Below are 26990 nucleotides of genomic sequence, written 5' to 3' on the forward strand. Positions count from 1 at the left end.
CAACAACAAAAACAACTAAAACAAGTGGCACACAATAAGCAGTGATTTAGCAACCTAACTACTTTGCCCTAGACATTTTTGTAACAGTGAAAATTGCACTAAAAAAGTGTTAGTTTTACAGGAACAAATAAAGCTATCAATTCCGTGTTTACCTTCTCGGGTTTTGACTCCTCTTCGTTTTCATCGTCAGATGATGGCCCCGCCAAAGTTGATACTTTACTAATTACACCAAGTCTAGCCAGTTGGTCTAGAAAAAGATCACCACCTTTATCCACCAAATCCCTTATGATCTGTAAGGCTAGCAAATGGCCATCATCATCATCCTGTAATGCATTGGGATGGAAAGGAAATAAAGGAGATCTCTTAACACGCTGATCTTCACACACAGTCACAGATGGACTCTATAATGCTTTAGGGTTAGTTATTGGCACTATGTGGAATCTATGAGAATAACCCCTTTTTTTGGTCTGGTTTCATAAAAGGACAGTATTGCCTTTCTTCCTACCTCTTGATCAAGAACTGTGGCTGTTATCTCAACCAGTATCGTGGGCAGATTGTGGCCAGCTTCAGAGTCACAAACCTCTTTCAGCAGAGCCTCAGAACAAAAATGTATCATTTTTCTAATGAGGGCAAGGCTTGCTTTCCTTTAAGAGATCATAGGGGAAAAAAAAAGATTCTTAGAAAGATTAAGCAATCAGTAATCAAAGCAACAAAAATATTCAAGATAAAACTGCTTTTACACCATATGCATGCTTTCAAAACTACAACAAGGAATTAATATCAGTTCTCACTGTTGGAACCAAAATTGGTTATTGTTAAAAGGTTCTAGATCATCTCTAAGAATAATTCATCTCCTGACCTTTTTTGATTCTACAGCACTAAGTCTAACGTTTTTCTCTCCTCAACCCTTCTCTAGGTAAACCTCTTCTACATTCTGCCTTTTTCAACTCTTTGTGATGGCAATTTGCTCCTGCACATTTCACCTTCCTCCCAGGTATCCAGCGTTCCATTTCCTCCATATCCCTCCATGTTTGGGCGAGATCTCTATAGTCTTAAAGTCTAAAATTACTATTGTATCATGCAGCTTTCTTTATTAAGAACCAAAATTAATCTGGAAGCCAATCATTTCGATATGGTTAAAGCGGACTTTTTTACTTTACTGACTTGTAAAAACATTATTTACCTGATTTATAAAGAAAACTTTAAAACACAGAGAGTCAACTACTTCTCTCCACAATCTGCAACATCAGTTAATCATGCACAGATTGTTAAAACAGTTTATTTCCTTCATTTAATATCACCTAGTTTAAGCTTCCTACCATCAGCTCACATAGACTCCCTCTCCACTAGATACTCCTTCTATATTGTATTTTCACCTCTCAAAATACCTGTACACACTATCAACACAAATAAGATATTAAGCAAACGTTACATTTGCAGTGTAGAAGGCAGAAACATGATAGTAAGATGCGATTATCACAACCGTTATGCCACACACAGTATTCTTTTTTAAGTGTTAAATTAGATTACATTCTTTTAATTCTCTCAGTAAAAGGCATCTTCTCCAACTGAACACTTAAGCTGTTAAGGAGTCTTCTAAAACAGCTTTTTCCAGTCTTTACAATTTTCCAATGAATGTATCTTGATACCACTTCATTAGTCTTCCTCTCCTAAATGAATACTTTTGTTATAGCAGCTACAAACAGCTGTATTCAAATACACAGTACACACAGTCTAAGGTAGTACACAACCATAGTATTCTTTCATCATGCCACTATAGCTAAGAGTATGCTTTGCTCTCTGACTTCTGATTAACTAACCACATTTTTCCAAGACACCACATTCCCAGAAAAAATACTGTGTAAAACACTAAGCAAAAATCAGACTTGGAATAATTTCAAAGCACCACTTCTATTCAAAATAAATATGTTTAAGTGTCACTTGCATTATTAAAACTTTTAGAAGTTCTAATTTGTAACTAAAAAAATCTACCTTGGCTTTTCTAACAGAGTGTATTAGGAAATTCAAAATATGCATGGAAATTGTCTATCATGACAATATTACCTTATTGAAGGCAACATAGTTTGTTGAAATGTTTGTGCAAACACAGGCAACAATCTTTTCAAGTATATGGGTGCCATTTCTGGATCTCCTTTGGGTTCATTACATTCTTCCTCATCCTTGTTTGCATCTTTCTTTTTCTTCTCATCACCTTTGTTAACAGGACACATCCAGTCTCCTGGAAAAAAAAAATTCCTGAAAATGTTCAATGGCAAAAAAAAGATCAAACAAATAAAAAAAAAGTTCAAATAAATGTAACAAGTTTTCTTCACTAACTTTTAAGTACCTGAACAGGAATATGGATTCCTAAAAATATAAAAATTTGCATATGCAAGACTTCTTGAAGAAAACTGTTTGATTACAAGTACCACTAAAGACTGCTCATAGGAGAAGCTCCAAGTCCCTAAAGTGAACTGAATATTAACACACATGGCTCCAGTGCTACAGAAGTCTCACAAACGGGTAAAGCGCAGTTCCCACGTAGAAAGAAAACATGCCAGAGAAGCTACCAAGGCTGACATCCTCTGAACCTACAGCAAAATCCCAGTCTAGCCTCATTCCACAGCTGAAGAGCAGGACCTGCTTGTGCCTAGCCAGCAGTTTCTTCAGTAAATCCCATCCCTTAAGATCACCTAAAATATTAAGGTTTTTAAATGTACTTCGCAGGTTAAGGAACATCAGTCACAAAATACTATTTTTTTGAAATGCATCTTAATAGATTTAAATTCTAATAATTGAACGACGTAACATATATAAGCATTTCTACCAACAAGGGCAAGGAATTAAAAGCTGCGCTCACCCGGAGACTGAAGAATAGCCACTACTTCACTGTGCCCCCTTTCACGAGCTTTGTCTAAAGGAGTCTTCCCATCTTCATCTCTCAAATCAGGGTTTGCACCATGTCGTAAGAGAGTCTGAGAACAAACATTTTTTTTTGAAAATCAAAAAAACATTTAAGAATCCTTCTTCCAAAGTAGTAAACATGTTTTTCATACATCTTTCCTACATTTTTCTCACGCTTGTAAGCAAAGGTCCAACATTACATGCTTTTTCTATCTGTAGAGGCAATATAAAACTACTTTTATTCATATTACTGCCATATCATAATGCAAAATATGTTTTGATAAACACCGTAAAGAACGTGTAAATATTTGATAGCACACATGTTAAACATACTGCATCAAAGACATGTTGTACACAAGTAGGCAAAAAGTCAGCATGTAAGGCTTTCAAAAGTCAGTCTCAAACATACCTTTGCTACCTGAGGCCTTCCAAAACACGCTGCATAATGTAATGAGGATGACCTCTGACCTCTGTTAACATCAGCACCTCTTTCACAGAGAAATTCTACCTGTTAAACAAGAAAAAAGAAACTTTTTTTCTCATCTTTCTTTACACAAGTAACCTAGGTTGAAGAGTCTATAAAACTAATTTACCATTTCCTGAGTTCCAAAAGCTGAGGCCCAGTTTAAAAGAGTTTGTCCTACATCATCCATAAAATTTACTTCAAAAGCTGAAAGATACAATTAAATAAAACAATTAAAGCTCCCAGAATTATAAATTAAACTTCAAATGTTCTTTAAATAAACGGCAGCTCTTAAAAAAAAAAAAAATTAAGCACACTCAATCATTCTAGGAAAGGATTTATGCCTTCACTTTAATTAAAATTACTAACAAGACCTGTTGTGTATTTAACAAAATAAGTGAACCTGTATATATTTTTCAGGTACTACCTAAGAATTTGCTATAACACCACAGATAAAACAACTTTATCTCATTTTCCCTCTCAGAGTGCGTTTCTGCTTACCTCCCGTGTCAATAGCATCTATCAGTGCATCAGTGTCCTTACTGCGGATGCAATCTATCAGCTGCCGGTGAGAACGTTCCCCAGAACTATCCAGCCTTCGTAACCCTGGGATTCTGCCTGTAGATCCAGCACTGGATTTTGGCAGGGCTTTTCTCCCTTCGAACAGTAGCACCAAAAGAAGATCTACTAACCGCATGGTATCCAGCACACATCTCTCATCACCCTGCAACGCACTTTCTATAGAATCTGGAAGTTCAGATCTTAGGAGATCCTGGAAATAATTAAAAGTCTGAACAATAAAAAATATACAGGGCTTTAGAAAACACTATCAGAATTTGGTTTCATTTCCATAAGAAATGTTTCCTTTTTTTTCCCCCCTCCTTATAAATAACCGATGTGTGTATATTTGTGCATATATATATATATATAAATAAAATCTATATATCTCTGTATCTTTACATAAAGCAGCAACACAGATCTTGCATATTAAAGGTACACGAAGGGAAAAACCTTAAGAGAACAAATAGCTGTAGTGTAAAAGGATTTCTTACATGTGTTACTACTGGAGAGCCTCTACACAGGGTTGACAACAGGCTTACAATAGTTGACACCTGATTACTTAATTTAGAGTCTGCAGCTGTGGAGGGTGCTCCAGTGCTACTGCGTCCTGGTTTGCAAGCTGAAGATGGTCCTGACACTGTCCCACCAGCAGCTGCCATGCGAGACAACAACTCCTCAGTCAATCCATGCTTTGCTAATGGGGCTGGGTCAACTCCACGCCGTGTGAATCTGTCAGCTAATGAAGCAAAGCATCTCAGAGCTCCATCTGAAACCTAAGAAAGAATTCCAACAGAAATTATGAAAAACCTGTTACTTAAAATGAGAAGATGCTAAGGGGATATTCACAAGGACACAAGACATACAGAAGAATCTGATTTTCCATTCAAAGTCAAGGGACGGAGGAGATAGGTTTTTTTAAGGCCACAAACTCGGAGCCAGAACCCAACAGTGCTCTGGACTGCTCACTGCAGGACTATATTGTTGTTGCGGGTTTTTTCCCCTTTTTCTCTCTATTAATGATATACATGAGCAAACTATATATCATAACTATATGAGCAAAACCCAAAATAAACCTAGAAAAACACGTTTAATAATAAAATTGTCAAATTATCAGATGTCGGAAGCACATTTTTTACAATTTTTAGTTATAGATGTTTTTACAGGAAACAAGCATTTATAATCCCCACCAGCAACTGTACATTCTGACAATACAGTTTGGGGAAAAAAAACCAAACAAACAAGCAACACACCCACACACACAACACACATTGTTTGGTATTGAAATAAGGAGTGCTTAAACTCTGTCTGTGCTGCTGTTAGAAACTGTTAAAGCAGCCTTCTAGTAACAAACCTTCAAAAACTTTAAAAAAAACACACAAAACAATGTTCTACTTCCTAACTTTCACACATTTACTAATTTCAAGTTTATTTTAAAAAGCCAAAACTTCCCTGCAGTTTCTTCTTCTATATTTATAGAATACAAAATACTTGAATGTTACAATTTTACATTTATTGTTATTATGCTAATATTACAATGTCATATTAATTTGGTCTTTTCTATTAAAAGAAATGCTATTAAACAAGCCACTGAGGCACCAACTCAGAACTCCCAAAGTATAAAACTGACAGCAAAGTTTGATAGTTAAAGTTTTCTTTAGAGGTCTACATACTCAAGTAAAGGAATTTTTTCTATGCGACCAAGCCTAAAAACAGGACAAACAGGGAAAAGCAGATTCTACCCTTAGATAACCCAGATTGTTCATTAATTATCTGATGCACAGATATGCAAGGTATTTTTGTGACAATAAAACACAAACTCCCAAATTTAGATTTGTCACTAAAGCAAAAAAAAAAAAGTGACACTGTGGAAAAAGGGCTTACTGATGATCCTCTTCATCTGGCAAAAAATACTGCTGGCTAACTGCCCATGAAAGGAGCAAACTTCTTTTCATGTTGGTATTGAAAAGAAAGGGAGGGTTTGCCTTGAACATCTCTCTCCTCTATACACTAAAAGTGTCTCCATCTTTCAGATCAGGAGGTTTGCACAAGCATATCAAGATGAGCTACTTCAGGTACATTTGCCTTTGTAGATGTCCAATCGCAAACCAGACTGATGTCAAAAAATAGTAAAAAATGAAATAAAATTTAAAAGGAAAAAAAAGCCAAACACCAAAATACCTACGTTTTACCAAACCCTTAATTATTACAGTCCTTATTCCCCAAAATGTCAGCAATTTCCAGCGCAGCCCATTTTCAAAATGACTGTCAGCTATCACACACCACTGGCTTAAAGGCAATTTACTCATCAACACAGAAAACAAGATCAGAGTATTGGCCAGACTTCATTACGTTAAAATTTTAAATCTTCACTAAGTTTGCAAGGACTCAGAAAAATTAAGGTTTTCCTGAATAAAGACAAAGCATGCTAAACTTCTGGTACGGTCCTTGGGTGCTGCCAAGTATTCTGATCTGCCAGTACTCTTTTGCAAGGAATTTTCTCTTTAACTTGCAATGGTCACTACTCATGTCCTCTGGCACTTTGCTCCAGCTATTTGAGAGCACAGCGCATAAGCAACGCTGCCAATCTTTCTGTATCCTGTGTACACTTTACAGATTTTTAGCAGAAGAGCTCTGACAGGAACACACAAGAAAGGTTCAGCTTGTTTAACACACTGTGCTAGTGGCATCAGCCATGGAAGGCATTTCCTCTTCTCACAAACTGCAAGTTTGGTAGAAAGGTTAAAAAAGCCAAACATACAGATAAGTGTTCTTGGGGCCACACTCACCTGGTCTGCACTCCCTGCTCAAGTGCTGTTACTAACTGCCAGCCCCCACAAAAAGTGACCAAATCCAACAGTGTAAAGCGATGGGGGGCAGCAGGGTGGAACAACAAAACTTTACAAAGGAAGTTACTAAGCAGATCCGTCATACACACCAACACTCATTGTAAATCCTGAGGCTTGTTTCACACAAAAAACATTTCTCCAGGATACCAGTACAGATTCACTTCTTATCATCTGGGTTACTCCAGTTGTAAGCACACTTATCTTAAAGCTTAACTGCAGCAAAAAGATTTAAGTTAATTTGAACTCTCATTCAGATCTCCAGCAGCCTTGGCAACTGCTTTTTTCAAACACATTATAAATTGGGAAACAGTCAAAATACCACAGACTTATGGTCTAAATTTCAGGATTAGCTTGCCTGAGATAATCAGTGCATTAATAAAGTGACATAATGTCTCAAAAACATTGTAGCTTTTTCTGAAATAGGCAGTGTGACAGCCCCTTGTCAACCGAGTCTTCCAAAAGGATCTAAAAATGTATTTTTAAAAATTAGCTCATGGGCAAAAAAACATTTAGTCTCCCAGATTTGTTGTGCTTAGTAAACTAGTCTGGGGGGCAGGGGGGTGATGAGGAGATGGGGAAAAGGACGAGTACAGAGGTGGGGGCAAACTGGGGACTGAGAATGATATGGACAAGAAGTGTGGCCAGGGTACAGCAACAACTTGACTAAATAGCTATTTCAAAGCATTAGTATGACATGCACAAAAGGATTCTACTATTAGAAAGATAATTCCTCCAGGATTAATTTCCTAGATTTTACAAGGTCTACTTCATCTCAAATTAATAAAACTGCAATAAAGAACTGGTGCTGCACCTACAATAGTATCATTTAAGCTAGCTTCCAATGTAGTATTTTAGCATTGATTGTGGACATTTTTATTGTTCCTCTTAGTTCAGCAAACGGAAAACAAATCCAATTTATTTTTGTTTCTTATCTATGCTCAATTTAATAGTGACTGAGGTGCAAACAAAGAAAAATAGTTACTTTGGAAAGTATTTCAGCATGCTTTCCAAAGGATGCTTTGGAAAATTTCATGCTTTTGGAAATTTCAGCATGCCTTCCAAAGTTGCAGGATATTAAAATATCTTCTTTGAAAGGGTTGTCAAGTGCTGGAACAGGCTGTCCAGAGAAGCAGTGGTGTCACCATCCCTGGAGGGATTTAAAGACCTCTAGATTTGGTGTTTAGGGAATCTTTAGTGGTGGACTTGACAGTGGTGGGTTAACAGCTGGACTCGATGACCTTAAAGGTCTTTTCCAACCTCAATAATTCTATGATTCTCTAAAAATACCTAGCCATTCATTTATTAAGCATAATGGAAGTTATACTCACAGAATATTGAGCCAACTATTACATTACCTGATGGTCTTCATGTTTTAGTAAACTAGACAGTGATTCCACACATATCTCTAATGAGGAGTCCTGAGGCTCCATTTTGCCACAGAGTCTGGATACTACAGCCATAGCTGAATGCAAAGTATCTTTATGAACGAGGTGTCCACTGTCACGAATGAATGTCAGAACACAATTTAACCCTCCAGCTTCAAACACAGCTCCTGACTCACGGGTACAGATTAATTCTAACACCTAAGAAAAAATGACATTTAATTAGAATGAAATACATACAAAACGTTCCATTACTGTATTCACGTGTGGAACTGATTCAGAAACAACAGAACAAGAAGCCCCTCTCTTCCACAACTCCCAGAAAGCGACAAAGCCTCCAGTAGTCTAGTAGTTACAGTTTTCTTAAAGATTACAGGAATGAATACAAGAACATCCCCCAGCAGGATGGTAACAATCAGTGTTCATGAGAGACATGTAGGTAATAGTACCTTCTCTTGGGATAATGAAGTCTTTGGATAACACAAAACTGAGAGCTCTGAAAACTCCAGAAGTACTTTACCTCAGTGGTGCATTTCTGATTAGACTAGAACTACTAAATGGCAAATACATGCATAAAGACGGATGCCACAGCAATCGAGGACTCAAACCATCTGCCATCACACAGCCATGAGTTATGCGTTAAACAAAAGACTTTAAGGGTCTTGTAAACTTTCCTGAAAACGTCACAAGAGTACAGAGGGGCTGTGTCTAGTGCTACCAAAGATACAGCAGACAGTTTATTTACAGCAGATAATTTATCTGTATCTGGAGCAACTCTTCATTCTCTTTTTAGCATAAAATTGGTCCTTACCATGCTAGTCATGTAAGATAAACAGCAAAACTGTCTTCTGCTATTTTTTGTTTCTTTTTCTATACTTTCTTAATGGAATCTCAGCCTTGAGGAGCACCAGACTAACAGTAAAGATAACCAGCATCACTGGCATGTACACTTTTATCACACCCTATGTCTTTGCTTCACATTTTAGTAAAATAAATAGGATTAGATTATGAGAAAGCTTTTCAGAAACAGCAGACTTCCAGCTCCTCCCTAAACAGACTGCCCTTCAGTACACATACCTTCACACACTGCTCAGCCAAATCTCTGCTCGTTCTGTTGTTAAGTTCAACAACTACTAAACGATTACAAAGTGCCTTGATAGCTCCATCCACTCCCACGATCCTACGGGTGCATTCGGCCGATACATCCAGATAGTACGTTATGGCACGAGCTGTTACTTCCAATACATTGTCTGGAGCACTTTCATCAAGAAAAATTTTGCACAGTGCTGGTAAAAAAGTTCGAGGAGGGCATCTGCAGGGAAAAAAAAAAAAAAACAGGACACATTACTAAGTGTGCAAGTTCTCTACATGAAGTAATTTCATACACTTTCACATCAATAGATTAATGCTTTTCCTGTTGACATGACTTACTAAATTAGTTTATAGGTGGTTCAGAGTGTTCACTTAGAATGCTATGATGCATGCATCTCATACAAACCCTCAAATCCAAATCCACGGTTTGAAAAGATGCTGTATTATAGCAAAAAGAAAAAATATTCTTGAAATTTTACGATCATACAGGGAAACAGTTATCCTCTTGGGAAATGATTTTGTGAATTAACCTCAAATCAGCAAACAGAATGCATTTTTTCTTAACAGAGTGTCAATGCTCGTGATGATAAACGTAACTGTGAAATACTACATTCGATACAAAGACTGAAAATTTAGGTTTTGCTACACAATCTAAGTCTCTGATCGGTCCTTCTTCCCTACCTCAAAAACACTCCTGCTTCCTCTTTTTTTTTTTTATTTCAGCCTTCCTCCCCCACCTCATTCTTTTTCCCTAACCATACTGAGAACATACATAATTCATTTAGCTTGCTTCTTTTGCCTTTTCTCCTCATATCCATGCCCAGGTAGCCTTTGGCTCTCCTCTCCATTGTCAGCTTCATTTCCATATGCAAGGACCATCAAGAACATCCCCCCCAGTTTCAAAACAAAATAAGCAAGCTACAGCAGTTTCTCTTCTATCCCTTTTCATAACAGGATATAAACTAAAACAGATGGTCATAATAATGCTCTTTACTATTATGGCAGCTGTGGTTAAGACCAATTTGGACCAAAAGTTGTACGACATGGAGCTATACTTTTAAGACAATTTCTCTTCCAATAGCATACTTCCTTGGCAGTAGATAACATAATGATTTCTCACCGCAGTGGTACACCAAGGTGGTGGGGTGTGGAACTAAGTGTAGGTAATATATGCTGCAACAATAGTTGAAATAACTGGATACCTCATTCCTAGAGGTAGCAGATCAGACTAAATCTACAAGAAGCAAATATTGCTAATTTGTCTTATACTAGAATTGTAGTCTGGAAAAAAAGGCCTAAAACATTTCTTAATTCAAATGAGAAAGAACAAAAATGATAGTATGCTTTTTGGTCTGGAAGACAGGTGAAGTATTCGTTGATAAATCATTTTGAAGACTAACCCAGAGATCATTCAGCATCCCAGCTGGTACGCACATTGACTCATACAGAGGTACCAAATCCTGGGAGAGCAAAATGCTAGCAGTTTCCTTGAAGATCTGGACATGCTTGTTGAAGCAATTAAATAATACTGCCTGACAAATAAATACACTGACTACTCAATAATCCTTAATGACATAAGTGAAGCTTCAATAAAGCCAAATCAGATATTTAATACTTGTATTAGGCTATCCGGCCTATACCACCTGCTGTTCTTACAGAATTTGCTATTTAACTCCACATGTTTCCTAAGAAGAGTTTACACAGTAATTGTACATTTTAAAGACATTACCCACTGGAAGAAAAATAAGTCTGAAATTTGTACTCATTCTTAGATGACTACCATACAATGGCACAAGAAGCATTTCAGCACATAAAACTTCAGGCAGGCGGTGCTACCTGTTCAAGTGTTTTGGTGTTGGGTCTTTACGCTGCACTTTGTGCAACGCCAAGAGACCACTGAAGCAGTGTTCTTCAAATGCTGTATTGCAAGGAAAAAAAATCACCAATGAACACAAATCTTAAAAAAACACAAACCAAATAAAACCTCAAAACCCCACAAGCAAAACAACCAATGTATAAGCAAGTGGAATATAAGGTGCTCCATTATCCCCACTGTAACACTAGAAAGTAACAGTAAACCATTTTTCTTAGATTTCCAAAGACAACAGCAGAAAAAAGACCCTCTGGATTTTTGCAGTGAGTTAAAAGCAGTACTTAGCAAACATTAACACATTTTTTTCTATGATTTAACAGTTTATAAAAAGACACAGCACAAATAGAACTTGGCTGCGTTTTTCGAAAACAGAAATTTAAAAATTTGGAAGAAATCTGTTCCTGTCCTTAAAACACCTGTCCATCAGAGCCAATTACCCAGCAGATAGAGCAAAAATAGAAAGTTACAACGAGCTTATCATTTATATTAAATTCCTTGCCAGCATGAGAATGTCAGTGCAATCTATCAGCAACACTTCGCCTAAGAGCACAACTCACTGGCAAATCTTAAGGGTTTGGAGGTTTTTTTACAAACTACTTTGTCAGAATCTCTAGCTACATTAATCAGAGACCATACTTTTTCAATCACAAGGCAAGTAGCAACCTCCATTTGCTGTCAGGACATTGGCTTGCTGACTTGACAGGAATGATTTCCAGTCCTCCAGTAAAGAAAGCAAGTTGTATCATAAGGTATCAGGAAGAAATAGTAGATTTGTCATACACTTAACCTGCAGGACTTACTTGGTTCTCAAAATAAAAAGCTACCCAGCCTTCAACTGATTTTGTAGACTATGGTAATGCACGTTGAATTCCTATAAAGGCAGCAAGAACTTCACTTGTTCCGAAAAAATAAATTTTTCCTTTCTGAAAATAGCAACTGATCTGATTTTAACAAGAGCTTTCACAGAAAATTCTTTTGAGCTACTTTAACCTCTATGTATTTGATGTTTGTTTCTTTTAACAGTTCAGGTTTGCTTTATTGTTCTGAGGGTTATTTTGGGGTTTGTTTGTGTTTATTTTTGTTGGATATTGCTAGTTATGGGGAATCTGAGAGCTAGACTACGCCATGCAGAAGAGGCAGCAGAAACATTTTACAGAGATTTATTATGGATAATATTGAAAATTGAAGAAAGAAGGAAAAAAAGCAATACTGACACTTGCATTTAAGTGCTAAGTTCGTTTTTCCCTCGTTCTTCCTGCAGCAAATCAAGAAACAACACGTACAAAATCACAGGCTTGAGAGTAAAACAGAACAAAACACGTCAGCTTTGTGGCACAGAATTTTATGCACTATCCTCTCCAGTACACACTACTCATTTACTGCAAACTAAACACCTGTGATACATATTACCTTTATTTTTTTCCTTATCAAAAGTTAATATGCTGTATTTCAGTGCAGAACTCATTAAATGATTTTAAACAGTTGCTGTTACCTAACAATGAAAAAAAGTCCAGCTTTCTAGTTGACTGTTTGTCCTGGTTTCAGCTACAACTAATTCTATTCAATGATTTTCCTTGTCAGCTCAGTCTCTTCTAACTGACTGCACTTCCTGAAGGGAACGGCCAGTTTCTGCAGGCAGCATCTGCCTCCCGCAGTGGTAACACGCCCAGTTCAGAGCCACCAGCATGGACTGGGGTGCAGAAAGGCTCTTGCTTACACTTGCTCCTGTGCAGACCAAGGCCACTGCTATATCCTGTGTGCCACACTGGTGGGTGCAGAGAGGAAAATGCGCCTGTGGAGAGCAGCAGACAGGACAGGTGACTCTAAACTGTCCAACAAGTGATTCCATCCCATATCCATCACATTCAGTATAAAGCTGAGGGACCACAAGGATCAAGTTTCTTCTTCAGTGGCTAGTATCCAAGGAGGCCTCTGTCCATTATGCCTTTGATCCCAATCTGTGCATTCCTGAATCCACAGTGATGCAGTCATCATCAGGAGGTTGGGTTCAACAGTGATTTTGTATATGTTTGTATGGATTTAATTTTATTGTTATTATTGTAATTAAAACTGTTTTAGTCTTCTAATCCATAAGTCTCTCTCCCTTATTCCCCTTCTCTTCCCCTTTGGGAAGGAAGATGGGTCAACAGAGAGCATCTGTCATTCAGCTAGTGGCCGGCCTGGCCCAGCCCTGCCCTAAAACCTTGAAAATGCTCTGGACCAATTATAAACTCATCTACCAAATCATATAATCAATGTGTAACAGAACAATGTGCAGGAAGAAAGGTGAAAAGCAGGATGGTTTATGAAGAAGTATCAGTAATAAAATGATGCATATAAATATAATATGCACCTTGATTGTTATTTCAGCTCACATAAATTTAGAAGCAACAGAAGTATAAACTTTATTTCTTTCCGATGTTGCTATCAGCAACATGAGGGGAAAAAAAAAAAAAAAAATCAAACCAGAATTTTAGTCTCCAAAACAGCAAATGAGAGCTGCTGCTTCTTATTTTAGCATACAATATGTACGGCTGTGTCACCTTCTTCCCCCTCATGTGTCTCTCAACTCAATTTGGTTCTCCACAGTACAGCAATACAAATTAAGTTACTAGCCCTGAAGTCGTATCTGGCAATAAAACGTGTGCAGAAGCCTGAAGTATTTCTGAGGAAAACAAGACAGACAGACCTGGATTCGATTAGACTTGAGTCTGCCAGTAAGACTGTCAGTAAAGTGTTTTTATTATTGTTTTATAAAGACTGCCTTAATGATCTATTACATATGGCTACTACTTTTGTAAAAAAAGTCACAGCTGTCAAGAGACCCAGCTTGTTTTTTTCAAGCTCCAAAACATGACAGCAACACTGACACTGACTTTGAAAACAAAGTCAAGTCATAAATTGTATTCTCAGATACAAAAGACATTTGGCCAATGCCGTCCACAACACACCTATTTGCCTCCATGGGACCTCTACACTATCTTGTCCACTGCTCTGTAGTATTTTTTCAGGCCCATACACTGCAATACTTTGTTCTAGGCAGCACAGCTCTGTAACATTTGGGACTTGCAATGATATCGGTAGGAAAAAAACCCAAATGTTTACAATGCCAGACAAGTACACGAGGTTCCTCACTACTCATATGCAAGAGATTTTCTCGTCAGCTACAGAGCTACTTATAATTCTATAAAAACACAATTACCAAGGTAGATTTACACAAAAAAACACAAATGAACTTCAGTATTCTGTAGTAAAGCACTGCTGTATTTATTTCATTGTAAAAACTACACACTAGTTTTCCAGTAGACAAAGAAGGGTTAGTTACCCAGGTACTCCTAAAAGACACACACAGATTAGGTTTCTAGGTATGCACGTGCCATACAGATAAATTCAGATTCTCTCTGCCTGCTGAAGGTCACCAGGGCCCTGGCAGTCCCCTGAGTTCCTGCTAGGAAGGGAAAAGGAAGTGCCCATCCTGTCACTCACACACAGTCCAGGCCAACAGTCGAGTCTGTGACAGCAGAGGCGAGTGCGCCGACACGTCCCCAGTGCTCCAGCCACAGTCTTCTCAAACAGCTGGCTAGAATAATTGCAGTGTAAAACTGTACAGCTGTCATTTTGAAGACCTTCAGTCATTATGCTTTAGGTAACTCTTCTACCACTAACTATGCTACAAGCAGAAGTTTACAGGTCAGCATCATAGAGATCACCTCTAATCCCCAAATCCACACTAAGCTATTACATGGGTCTCTCATGGTTTGAAACTGGGGTCTACATGTCTGAGGGACAAGAACACACATGCGTGAGTAGTGCCAGAGAAAGGACTGGAAGGGGTAGATGTGAACAGCAGCAGGCACTGGGAGAAGTGGTGCAACACTGTCACAGCCATAGAGCAGGTGTCCAGAGCTTCCCCTCTCCCGTCCCCCACATGGCCCCGCTGTGGCTTCTGTGTGCTGGCACTTGAGCCCTAAGGAAAACGGACAGTTTTGTCCTTACTCTGTGAATGGTATTTATGCCTCAAAATTGCACAAATAGGCTTTCAAAGTAGTCCGATTTTCGCTTGATCAAATCCTGAGTAAAGGCAACTTATTACTAAAGTGTAAGCAAAGGCAGCACCACAAAAAGAAATCCACTGTTCACTGGAAGGAACTCTAGCAGCCAAGTCCTGAGAAGAGCACTTTCTGACAACCAGACTCTCTTTTTAATGTAATCAAAAATGCGATCAAAACCAGTATGAATGGGAAGAGAGAGTCAGACAAGCCATAAGTACCTGTCACTACTACACCTTAATTTGAAGGTAAATCCCTACTGGCTTCCTTAGGCAGGCCTGAATAGATCAAAAGGACCTAAAACTATCTCAAATATTTGCTGTAGAAGATTAGGTCCCATCAGTAATACAGACCCTAACGCTGTCCCAACTAAGGCTACACTCAGAACTAAAATGTACTTTTGACAGGTAGTGAAGCAAAGCATTTGAGGAGTGCCTGTATCACAGAGGGTGCACATTGGACTGACCTTTAGAAAACCATCTACATAGGGAAAGCAAGGCTGTCAAAAGCTGCCAGTACAGCAAGGAGGATGAGGGCAAAACTACAGCGCTGAATGAACCAATGTGACAGAAGAGCAAGTGATGTACAGCTTTTAGTACAGTTCTATCTACTGACAGATGACAATTTCCAAGACGAATGCAAATAAACCTTTCATCACTGCAGGCTTCAACTGCCGCCAAGGGAAAAAAACCCCAAATGCATAATTTCTAAGCTTAAAGCATCTCAGTATGGAAACTGACCTCACCATCTTGCTTTTACCTAGGCCACATATTAACTGAAAGAAGTAATATGCCTCAGAAAAAAATAAATTGAAAAAAAAAAAAGTTGATTTATCCTCAAAGTTGAGGGGGGATCACTGTTGACATTGACCTATTTGCAGTGAAACAAACAAAAAGACAGTGGCAAGTTTGTTTTGAAAAGCAGATTTTTTTAATTATTATTCTTTCAAATTACAAAATAACAGCTAATAGGTAACTCCAAAGTTCATATTTCTATATAGGCATTTCTCCTAATAAATGCAAAAATTAAAGGAAAATCAAAAAGGTTTTCTGCTCTAAGAAATTAAATTAAGATAACATTGGGCACTTCCTGAAGTACTTGAAGAGAGTATTTCAGAAGAGTGACTAGGGATGGAGTTAGTGAATTAATAAAGTTACTCTATGTTACTCCTCAGTGAAAGACCGACTGCAGTGAGTTAATGAGGTTACTCTGCAACCAACACTAGAGCTCTTGCTCAACATCACTCCTGTACTCACAGGATAAGTGCTTCTGCTACTTATCTTGCGAGTCTTACACCCACCATGTTCCAAAGATTGTGCTGGAAGACAGTTTTGTACATAACAGGGTTTTATAAGTCTGAAGTAAGTACTATTCAGTATCGCTATTTACCTTTTATATGCTATTCCATTAAGATTAGGGTAGTAGAGCAGTCTCTGTTCCTTTTACCGACTTCACCAAAAGAGCTAAACTGCATTAAGAAATGCTGATTCTGTGTAATTTCTACTAAAAAAGCACAGTCATGCTTTCAGTCTTAAAATTAGTTTCTTAGATTGTAGATACACAAATTCTTTAAGGTACATCCTTCCTCCACAGAAAATGTAATTTATCTAAAACCATTTTATAAATATCACAATTGTATTGATGTCAAGAAAGGCCAGGGAAATTCCCTCCCCGACCCCTCTTTAGAAACAGGAGTACCTGTAAGGATACAAAAATCTTAAATAGCTACAGCAGTAAGCTAAGCTCCTGCCAGTGCTAAGCCTTTAAACTCAAATGAAGTGACTCAGCTGATTTTACAGCTTGACAGAGTAAAAAGATACTAAGGAAGTAAAAACAGGTAGTGTAAACTCATTTCTGTAATTATACTTCATATCTGAAACGCACTTAAAAGCACTAGCTAAAGCTGCAACAATAATGGTAAATATTGTGTTTAAACAAAAGCCAAACGAAGGGAAGACGACAACCCTCCCTTGTCTCCCCAACTGGTTAACACGGCTACCGCTGGCATTAGGCTGTTCCTCCATTCCAGAGTAACTGCTGGATTCGGTGGATGCAAAGCCCCGGCCATGTGACAAAGCCCTCGGCTCCAGGAGCCTGGCCCAAGACATGTGACTTGGGGCAGAAAACCAAGCACAGCAGCAGCCTGCCAGCGCCTGAGCTGCATCTCTAATGCATACCATCTGCTGAGACCACTTAAAACTGGGAGAAAAAGGAATTGTGTGCTTATGCTGTCTAATAACTAACATAGAGTAACCCTAAATAGCTAAAAATTAAAATACTGAATTTAAAAGCTCATTAGCAACAGTTTTTGAGGAAAAATATTGCAGTTTAATATTTACAACAATGTGTCACAACTTTAAAGTTTCAAAGAACACACATCCTGCACAACTGATTTTTTCTTAAAGCAACAGTAATTCCAACTTATTTTTGACAATGATTGTTCTTCCCTTCTGTAGCTCTTTCTATAGAAGGATATCTGAGACCTTCCCGGACTGTTTCCCTTGCTGAAATATCATTTTGTTTCCACATATGCACCAAAAAGATCAGCATAATAATCAAGATCACCCACGAGAACTGCCTGCACACCTGCACTGCCTGCAAGTATTCTTTTGAACCTGTTTCCAAAACATATTGTACACTGTTTTCTAATAATGCTGTTACAGAATAAAGGCCAGAAAACATCCACTTACTTATAAGACTTTGGAGATACTACACCATATTTTAAAGGTACAAGGAAGAAGCAACTAAAACTTCATGGCTCATTTAGGAACTCCTGCCACAATAATAAAATATGAATCTTTCACCACTCTGAACCTCTACTCTTAACTGCAATCACAGCTCAGGCCAGTAAAACACAACTAGAGAATGAACAACTCCACCCTGTATCTATTCCAGCAGAAGCTCTGCATTATTAGGAATTAAAATAAATTAAATTAGCATCCAAATTTTACATTTAGGGACACTTATAAACTTCGTTCTAGATGAATAAAGGATAGACAGCTGAACCCTCATCCGAGAGTTCACTATTAGGAGGGAATACATCAAATAAATATTCAAACACACATTCAACAAACAAGAGTTGTGTAAAATGAAACAAAAGAAAAAAAAATGCACAAGAACAGCTCTTGTAGGATAGGTAATTTCCAATTATGGTTAGCTTTGCTGAATTTACAAAGGATATGTTTGGCTGCCTTTTTCATTTTTCAGTAACTCATAGAAGATATGCCATGCCTCAGGGTAGTAATTCCACATATGTTTGTTCTCCTGTCTCCAGCATTTTACAAATATTTTGCAGAAACTTGGTGCACAGTAACTGAATAATGTAAAGATCTTGAAACTACAGATATTTCTTCCTATGATTTCCACCAGCAGTAACCTCAACTGTGCAAACAGATAATGGTTCATGTACACATTACATTTGTTAACATTGAATAAACAATTAGAACAACAACAACAAAAATTGTAAGCGTGCCTAAATATGCACAGTTCACCCCTTCTGCTGGCTGCCCAGGTGCCCAGAGAGCTGACTTCACAGGAGAACTTCCATTTCCCCATTAACCATCTACTCAACTCCTCCGCACTCTATGCCTCTTAGAGCCTCTTCATAAGAGGCTGATATTTAAAACAATTTGACTAGTACAGTCATTCAAGAGAGGAAGCCTGCTATTTGAAATTCCTGACACCTGTTTTATTGGTCTCACCCAACCTATTAAGACATGGAATCTTTTGAAAGGTCATTAACTCACAGCCTTCAAATTCTGCACCTGTCTTTTGCATAGTACATGCAAGAATCACTTCAATTTTACCTTACACACAGAACCCGGAACAAAACAAAGGGTACTTGATAACACTGCTGGAAAAAAAAAAAAAACAACCGACTAGCAATCAGCGACAGTGTGATGAGTTACACAGAACCACCTGGACCACATGGAGGCACAGGCCTATTTAAACAAAAAGTGTTTTAATGCACACAAATGCCAAGTCACAGATCTTAGTCTAGGTAATACATCAAGCCATACCTAAGCAGCAAGTAGTCACACCCTGGAAAGCAACTCTGCAGACAAGTAACTAAAACCACACTTCCTGTACAATGTTTTGGAAACATCTAACTAATTTTGGGATGTCTAACTGGTAACAGTTAAATGTACTACTATAAACAGCATTGATGAAGGCAACACTGGAAAATACTTCTGAAAAACCTGGAAACTGAAGAATTGGAGAGGGGCAGAAAGATCAAGAGTTGATGAAGTCCTTGTGTGCAAGTTCATTCACAATTAGAACAGCATTGGCTTTTAATCTGATAGAAAAGATGGACTGCCTGCCTACCACAGAATGCAGCAGTCTGGCCAATTCATTTGGCAAAGCACAAGCAAATTTCAACAACAAAGACAAGTAGGCGGCAGATGAAATAATGAAACGGGGTAAAGTCAGCTACGATGCCCTACTGGAAGCATTAGCTACACATTATGCTCATATCAAACAAGATGCCCAATTCAGTAATAACCAGGTAAAACAGAGGCCTGTGACAGAAGAGAGGATGTCAATTTAGATGACCTAATCTTCCCTTCCGGCCTTTGCAGCCATTAAGATTCTCAAAATTACTGGACAAGGCTAATTAATCTCCACAATACCCACAACAATGAAGCCATAACTCCTATTTTACAAAGAGCAACCAGCTCACCGTTGCAAAATAATCAACTACACAACAACAAAAATCAGCCTTAAAAATCAGAAATAGTTCTAAACATTATACTGTAACTGTGCTGAGAAATACAGCACACACCCCTAGTTCCATCTCAGAAAAGTACTCTGTAGGATGCTGAAGATCCCAACACATCTGAGTCCACAGAGTAAGTCCAGTGCTGGCATTTTGCTGCTGCTACACACTCTGCCTTCACTAGAAAGCAAAAAAAAAAAAAAATAGTAGGAATGACATGAGTCTTGCCATTGTGAAGCTTACAATTATTAAGAGAAATGTCTGCATTAGTCCAAACCAACCATTTGCTAGGAACATATGCTTTGCATGTTCTAAAATAATGGAAACCATAGTCTACTGTTGACAGCAGTACTAGTGCTAGTTTACCCATGGCTGCACTCCATCACAAAACTGTAACAGCCCCTTTTTTTTTTTTTCTCCTTAAAACAATAAAATGAGCCAACCTCTAGGACACATGACATGAAACCACTTAGATGTGGACAGAGCTGCCCTCTCAAGCCTGTTAGTTTTACCAGGATTGTTAGATCTGTTAAAGGGAACTTTACCACCGTCTGAATTACAAAGATGCTTTTAAAGCCAGCCTAAACTGTAAAAATAGGCCTGACAACCATCACTTTAGATTCTGATCCCTATCTGTACAAGAAAAATCTATCTTCTCTCTATATCTGATTTTGCTTTATTGGAGTTACACCATCCTGATTAACACAGGGGCCTGTAGTTATAAGCAGTTGGGTCGAGGTAAAGCCAAATTGTGTCACGTTATTCTACCATAGTCTCACTAGCTCACATCAACAGTCTTTGGTTCACTAGGATGTCTTCTTACACTTGTTATTAGCTGTTAGTAAATGCAAAGATTACCTTTCTCTAATGACTACATACTTAGGAAAGAGCAAAGTTTAATGTAAATTAAAAAAGAAACCCAAACATATTTGATCTAAAAAACCCAAACTGAAATTGTTTCTATTTTATATATCAGAACCCTAAATTGCCATCCAATGTATAATTTTTATTTGTCAAATAAGTTGATAGCTCTTGGTAATTCTTTGCTGAACAAATCTGTTAATGGCAAACAGAGAAGTGAATTAGGGCACTGCCAAGTGGGAAGATCTGCTTTCTGCTTCTGAACATTAATAACCCCCGTTTCACCTGTTCAATGTAGAAAAGATTTTACTCACGTTTTATTTTACTTGTGATACTAACGCCTTGTTGTACAAGTTCTCATTTTATTTCACAAAAAAATAGTCAAACAATCAGACAGGGAGAAAATAAATGCACTGAAACATGGAAACCGACTATATTAATCATGTGAGATTGCAACTAACGCCCTTCACATTGTCTTGGAAATCACCTGTGACAATTTAACCACTAAAAACAACTTCAATTATGTTCGTAAAAAATGCATACTCAAAACTCCTGTTAAAAGCTGACAATAGTACACAGTAACTACAATTTGGGTCTAACACCTCACCAGATTGATTTTAGTTATTTTACTCCAATTTCAACTACTTAACAGAACCATTTCTATTCATTTGTGAGGTTTCTGAAGTTCACGCTACCAGCTTTTGCTGCTGGCAAAATGTGACCCACTCTCCATGCTAAGGGACTTACGGTGCCTGTGACTCACCATCACCAGAAGATGAATATGCCACTGATATTTGTAATGCTAACATATGAGTAACACTAAAAATAATGTAATCAGACATAATATCTGAATATGAAGAGAAATAAAGAAACATCAATTATTTGGCATCACTACCCGTTACTGGCTGCATATCTCGCAACCTGCTGTGATACTGCTAGAACTTTGCCTGAACGCTACAAAATACACCACCAGACATTTGTGCTGACTTCTGTTCTTCTGCTTTGATTTGAAACACGAGTTTCAATATCCATTATTCTCTCACAGAAAGCAATGCTCAGCTTGGAAGTATACCATTTCCTCAACAATATGCTCGCAAAGCAACCCTATTAGTTTACTGCAAAAATGAAGTACAAGATTTTGGATCTATCATTGCAATACTTTCAAGTTTGTGAATTTTCTTCTTTGCTAAGCAAGACTGTGTACTGTCTTACTCCTTAAGAAATGAGTCTGGAAACAGCACTGTGGTTTTAGGGCAAAGGCATAGATAGCATTCATGTCAATATTTTTCATATGTCTGCTTCATAGCTTTGCCAGTCCTTAGCACATGCAGCTTTTAATTACCAGATGCACTTCACTAAAATGATGAGCTTTTTCTTCACTTACATCTTAAGAGCAAACAATTTCTTATCTGTAAGTGGACAAATAATATTTAACACTACTTTAGCCAATCCCTAAAAAACCTCGCATTTCATTCTGCAAGAAATTGACTGTTTTAAGATTCCACTTTCCATATTCCAGTTGTTGAATTACTCAGAAGAAAAAATTTTTTACCGTTTTCTTAGTCAACATAATAAATAGCAATAAACAATTCCAAGATCTTGAAGTAACAACTGCACAGCATACAAAAATTTGGGAATGCTCTTCCAGGTTAAAAGAAAAAATGATCTTGTACAGTCTAGAGGTTGGGTTTCTTACCAACAGAAAAAGACATCCACACTATAAATCAGGCATACACTGAAACCACTTTCCAAATTAATTCCTGAAAAATGTGTTTGGCAACCCTTCTGTCACATAGTAAATCTCTTATTTAAACAAGCAATAATTCCTTTAAAAACATAGTTGAAAAGTAACTTCAAAAAAATATCAAGGATTATTTTAGTTACACTCTCTTTAGTTAGCACATGAGTTTTGGCTACTTGAACTGTCATTTGGAAAGATTTTAAAAATACTTTTCAAGACATCATCTATTTCTTACAAAGAGTTTTGAAATTAAGTCAGTAAACCTTGAAACGCAGGCTGTGATACCACAGGCACCTTAGACTATCCACTGAGAAGTCCTCCACTGCAGAGTGTAGAGTGTATACCTTTCTCTCCTTCTCCTGTATTTTCAGGTATGCAGTTCCACCTTCAGGGCCCATCACACACCTCTATGATCTGCTGTCATTCACTCTAGACCCACTGAAGAAGATTTCTAGTTTTCTGCTGTTAAAGAGCAGCTGGCTTTTTAGTGAATTAGAGGAGCCCAGTAAGCCCTGACAGTGGAATGACACAAGAATATGGTTGGAAGTAATATGAAAGGTGAGTGATAAATGGCACGAAGCAGCCCTGCTTTTCAAGGACAATGAGCTACCATGTCAGCCAGCCAAACACCATTGCCCTGTATCTTCAGTACAGTCACTGTGCCAATCTAAAGTAGCAGTTTTAACTTTACTGTAAAATCCCTTCTACAGGCAGGGAGCCTTCATAAAGTGTAAACTGGGAAGAGTTAATTTTCTTCTCTTTGAGGGAAGCTTACAATGGCAGAAGAGATCAACAACTTAGAAGACCAGAAAAATTAAATTATACCAAGGCTCAGAACAAAAATTAAAATGCAAAATGGTACTTGAAAGGTTCCTTCTTTCAGACATAATAACTTATTTGAAAGCCACAACACCACAGTAACAGAGGTTTCATTTTCTATACAACAGCAAAAAAAGGCACTTGGACTATTTAATTTATATTGCAGTGAAAGTCTGTTATAAATTAGACACATAAAACCTGTAACAAGTTTATATTTTAACAGCTGACATGTTATTCCTGATTCTCAAACACCCAGAAGATATCCTTACAGACGCTTATGCTCAAGCTTCTACTTTTGTTCTATACTGAATATAATGAAGCAGGAAGTTCACCTAGATTTGTCACAAAAACTCATTCTTAACTACCAAACTCTTTCCCATTGCAGCAGATTAAGAAGTCAGTAAATCAGCTTTTCTGAGGCTCCACCAGAATCGCTACTATGAGGGACAGATAGGGAAGCTGAATGCATCTCCTTACAGTAAACCTCTTCCAATCCAACATTTTACCTATAAGCTTATCAAGGCCAAGATCAGGCAATTAAAAATTCTAAAGCAGTGTACAAAACTGTGCTCAGTATTAAGAAAGTACTAAAAATCCAAATTTTAGTAGATGTATTAATTTTACACTTCCTGTAACAAAAGCAGTCACGAAAGATGAACAACTTTTAAGGGGTATGCCTGCAAACTGCTCTTTCCTTTACAGCAACGAAACTAAACACTGTAAAAAACAGTTGCCTTCTTAAAAAAAAAAAAAAAATTCAGATGGAAGAGTTGCAATTCTTTACACTTTCGCAACCACCTTTCCACCCTAGTCATGGGCCCTCACAGGAAGCAGTGCAATGCACCCACAGCAACACCATTAAGTAACAGAAGAGGTTACATCAGCAGTTTGTGCCCTGAGAAACACAGAAAGGAGTAAGAGCAGGGACTGCGCTGTATGAAGTGTATGAAGAGTACAAACGCAACTGAGAAGGAAGTTGGCATGAACAGCAACACGTTTCAGAGGAGGGGCAAATATTTTTGTGAACAGTGCTTAATATTTTGTGATTTTTGTTTGGATTTACAGATATTGGAAAAAGCTACTATATCTCTTGAAGAAAGTGCTGCAAGAGTTTGGATGCTTAAATATATCTAGGTGATCATCATAGTGTAATGCAAAAAGATGTTTTTCTCTACCATTATAAACAAAACAAAAAACCCAACACTTCCATGTTGCAACTCTGAATACCTTTCCTTAAATTGCATAATCAGATCATGTGTCAGTACAGCACCCTGGATCACTGGCTACATTTTTAATCTGACAAAAATACTTCACACACCATTAACACAAACTCTTAATTTCAATCATCTACACTGAAGTTCAGCCTGCAAAAACATTTCTGAGGCTGAAAGTTTCCACAAATGTTAAGCAGCATATATACAGCTACTGAGAGAGCAAAATAACATTCCATGAAGGAAAGCCAAAGCTACTTACGTTTCAAAACAGCGATCCACGTTGTCTGACATGAGGAGCAGCATGCAGAGCTGCTCCAGTGCTATTAGCTGCATATCCCGTTCATCTCCCTGCCCCATCTGCAGCCATTCCAGCAACGTGTCTGGGTCCACATCGGCCATGATTCTTATTAAAAAAAAAAAAAAAAAAAAAGGCCTCCACTTAAAAGTACCAAAAATATCCCTTAATTGTTCAAGCCAGACTAAATGGAGCACAATAAATATCTCTCTTCAGCCAGACCCTGGATTTTGCAGCTTCCACCTGGAAAAAACAAGTGGTGGAAAAAAAAAAATATCATCACAATCTTGTCTTTAAACTTTCTGGATTTTCTCCTCTCTAAAATGTATAGCATGTTTTTGGGCTGACATTAAGAAAACTTCCACATATTTGAACAGTAGCTTTCCCTCTTCCCCCCCCCCCAAGTTTTATATGTGAGTAAACAATGATGAGTCTGCTCTGCTTAAGTGGACATATAACTCCAGCTGATAACCAGGAAAGACTTAGAGCTGACTCTTATTTATAGCATAACCCAAAATTAAAACTTAAATAGAAAACCTCTGCTTAACCCTTTTTTATCTTCTCAAAGCTAATATAAAGACAGTGTTGTGTTGCCTCATCTATCCCTTTGCCTTTAATATCACTTTATAATGAGGAGTCCAACTTTCTGTAAGATGTATTACCCCCTCACTAAAAAGTATCAAGATGTACAAATAAAGACTTGGAGAATCTTTGCAAAAGGCTTCTTAATCCTCCACCTTTTACAACAGCATTCAAACATAAGGCAAAGAAGCTTTTTAAGTTAAAGGATAAAAATGACAACTTATGAATCACTTCCATTCTCAGGAGTTAGGAGTTTGTTGTTGCTTTTTTTTTTTTTTTGTAGAAAAAAAGTATCTAATTCATAGCTTTTAAAAAATACAGTGAACAGTTCAAATAATTCATGCACATATAAGGTAAACAGGATTATTTGTTGGCCCAATGCCATAGCTGTACATGCTAGCTGAAGACCAAAAGAGTAGCTTTAAAATGTTAAGAGATATTTTTGATCTGTTTGCCTTTTACTTTGTGTTTTATTAGCAAATAGTCAATTTTACATCCCATGCCTAAGATCACAGCAAACTTATTTTAATGAAAACTAAAACATTACAAACTAATCTCTCCAAATTAAATACACAAGGTAAAAATTAACTATTTCTAAAACACATCTTAGAAAAAAAAAAAATTCATCTACCCCACTCATAGGTGAATATGAAACACTGGACAGTGTCCCCACAAATGGGGGGGCTGGGGAGGGGACGGGAGAAACTCACTCTGGACAAAGTCTGCCTACTTGTTTACTTGCTGCTAATGAGTTAATAGTTAAAAAATAACTCCATCAAGGGCACATCTACATCTACCAAAGGGAAGGAGAAACTGTTATTATATGGTGAAATGTACACTGAATCAACAGTGCTGCTTCACAGTAACTTTGAACTCAGAGGTGGCACAATAGAAGTACGACAGACAGGATTTTTAAATTATTTAGGATCATAACGACATGAGAGATCAACAAATGACTTCTTCTCAGTTGTGTATTTTTGCTATTGCTGCAGTTTTGTTGTAAAAAGTAATTCAAATCGTACAAATTCATTTTCTGTGCTTTAAACAGCACCTACGATCCTCCAACCTGTTTACTGGCTATTTCCTGTTCCAAGACTAAATAAAACTACTTTCACCCAATACAAGTGGAATCGTATGGTAAGTATAGTACCTCTTCTAACAGGGACTAAATCATTACTTTGGGGGAAGAGGAGGGAGGGGACAGAAAAAAGTCTGAAAGCAACAGAGACAAGAAAATTAAGGTAGACGGTGAAAGTGGGGTCAAGTTCAGCACAGGCACCTGCTGGTTTTCCACCCCAGACGGGCTCTAACCGGACGGAAACGAAGCACGGAGCAGAAAGCAGAGCACGGCGAGAGACCGGGGCTCCCGGGAGAGCCGCCCCAGAAACGGTACCAGACCGCAGCTACACTCATCCCCCCGCCCGGGCCTACCCGCACCCACACCCGCAGCCAGGGACCAGAGGGGCCCCAGGTCAGCACGCCGGCATCTTGGGCCCCCTCCGCGCACCCGGCACCCCTGGGTAGGGGAGCCCTCGCATCGCCCGCCCCCTCCCCGCAGCCTAACTCCGTCCCTCAGCCCAGGCGGAGACTT

The 26990-nt window shown here is 38.0% G+C and overlaps 1 protein-coding gene across 1 annotated transcript in view; it reads right to left on the bottom strand.

Annotated features, from left to right (window-relative positions):
• HECTD1 (HECT domain containing E3 ubiquitin protein ligase 1) overlaps nucleotides 1-24921 on the bottom strand; it is a 59764-nt gene extending 34843 nt beyond the window's left edge. The window contains exons 1-11 of the mRNA XM_008944286.1: nucleotides 24782-24921; nucleotides 9234-9468; nucleotides 8130-8357; nucleotides 4420-4701; nucleotides 3869-4139; nucleotides 3498-3574; nucleotides 3314-3412; nucleotides 2861-2975; nucleotides 2065-2239; nucleotides 506-644; nucleotides 153-323 (exon numbers count right to left, since the gene is read on the bottom strand). Of these exons, the coding sequence (XP_008942534.1) occupies nucleotides 153-323; nucleotides 506-644; nucleotides 2065-2239; nucleotides 2861-2975; nucleotides 3314-3412; nucleotides 3498-3574; nucleotides 3869-4139; nucleotides 4420-4701; nucleotides 8130-8357; nucleotides 9234-9468; nucleotides 24782-24921 (1932 nt within the window). The remainder of the gene's footprint in view (nucleotides 1-152; nucleotides 324-505; nucleotides 645-2064; nucleotides 2240-2860; nucleotides 2976-3313; nucleotides 3413-3497; nucleotides 3575-3868; nucleotides 4140-4419; nucleotides 4702-8129; nucleotides 8358-9233; nucleotides 9469-24781) is intronic.
• Nucleotides 24922-26990: the final 2069 nt, after the last annotated feature.

Source organism: Merops nubicus, unplaced genomic scaffold (assembly GCF_000691845.1).
Source record: "Merops nubicus isolate BGI_N331 unplaced genomic scaffold, ASM69184v1 scaffold5557, whole genome shotgun sequence".
Taxonomy (NCBI): Eukaryota; Metazoa; Chordata; class Aves; order Coraciiformes; family Meropidae; genus Merops; species Merops nubicus.